This window comes from Empidonax traillii, unplaced genomic scaffold (assembly GCF_003031625.1).
Source record: "Empidonax traillii isolate 1590-97213 ecotype Southwest subspecies unplaced genomic scaffold, ASM303162v1 scaffold1885:size52609, whole genome shotgun sequence".
NCBI lineage: Eukaryota > Metazoa > Chordata > Aves > Passeriformes > Tyrannidae > Empidonax > Empidonax traillii.
In genome coordinates, this window is record NW_020957078.1 from 11,319 (window position 1) to 12,662 (window position 1,344).

Sequence of the window (1,344 nt, forward strand, 5' to 3'; positions counted from 1 at the left end):
ATGGCGGGCGGGCGGAGGCAGAGGCGCGGGCCGGCCGGCGGGCGAGCGCTGCTGCTGCCCGCTGTGCTGCTGTGCCTGTGCTGCCGGGCGGCGCCGGAGCGGCTCCGCTACGCCATCCCCGAGGAGCTGCCCACAGGCTCGCTCGTGGGGCCGCTGGCACGGGATCTGGGGCTCAGCCCGGACGAGCTGTCGGCGCGCAAGCTGCGGCTCAGCGAGGAGAAGCAATACTTCACGGTGAGCGAGGAGAACGGGAACCTGTACGTGAGCGAGAGGCTGGACCGGGAGGAGCTGTGCGGCGAGTCGGCGTCCTGCTCTGTCAGCTTCGAGGCGCTGGTGCACAACCCGCTCAATGTTTTCCACATCGAGGTGGCCATTGAGGACGTGAACGACAATGCTCCGCGTTTTGTGCGAGACAAATTTCAGCTGGAGATTAACGAGTTTACTTCTCCCGGCGCCCGATTTGCCGTGGGCGTGGCCGAGGACGCAGACGTGGGCAGCAACTCCCTGCAGGCCTACGAGCTGGAAGCCAATAAGTACTTCGCAGTGGAGGTGAAAGAGAGCCAGGACGGTAAAAAGTTCGCAGAGCTGGTTCTGCACCATGTGCTGGACCGGGAGAGCGAGCAGACCCTGCGGCTGGTGCTGACTGCTCTGGATGGCGGAGACCCGCCGCGGAGCAGCACTGCCCAGCTCTGGATCAATGTCACCGACGCGAACGACAACCCACCCGTGTTCACGCAGGACCAGTACCGCGCCAGCCTGCGGGAGGACACATCTCCGGGCTCGACGGTGCTGAAGGTCTCCGCCTCAGATATTGACGCCGGCACCAACGCCCACATCACCTACGGCTTCGGTGAAACGCCAGCCAAGGTACTTCAGAAGTTCGTGATGGATGCTGAAACCGGGACGATCACGATGCAGGAGGCTCTGGATTTCGAAGATACGCGAGGCTACACTCTGTTGGTAGAAGCAAAGGACGGTGGGGGTTTGGTGGCACACTGCAAGGTGGAGTTGGAAGTTCTGGACGTGAACGACAACGCGCCCGAGATCACGATTCTGTCACTGTCGAGCCCGGTGCCCGAGGACGCGCCAGCCGGCACCGTGGTGGCCCTGCTGAAAATTCAGGATCGGGACTCGGGCGAGAACGGTGAGGTGTCTTGCGAGCTGTCGGGAGAGGCGCCGCTGTCGATCGTGGCGTCGTCGGGCGGCTCGTACAAGGTGGTGACGGCGAGCGCGCTGGACCGCGAGCAGGCGTCCGAGCACCGCGTGACGGTGGTGGCCCGGGACCGGGGCAGGCCGGCGCTGTGGAGCGAGGCGGAGCTGGTGCTGGAGGTGTCGGACGTGAAC

The 1,344-nt window shown here is 64.9% G+C and overlaps 1 protein-coding gene across 1 annotated transcript in view; it reads left to right on the forward strand.

Moving 5' to 3' along the window:
- Positions 1-1,344, forward strand: part of LOC114071191 (protocadherin-16-like) — a 31,533-nt gene continuing 30,189 nt past the window's right edge. The window contains 1 exon segment of the mRNA XM_027908931.1: positions 1-1,338. Coding sequence (XP_027764732.1) covers positions 1-1,338 — 1,338 coding nt within the window.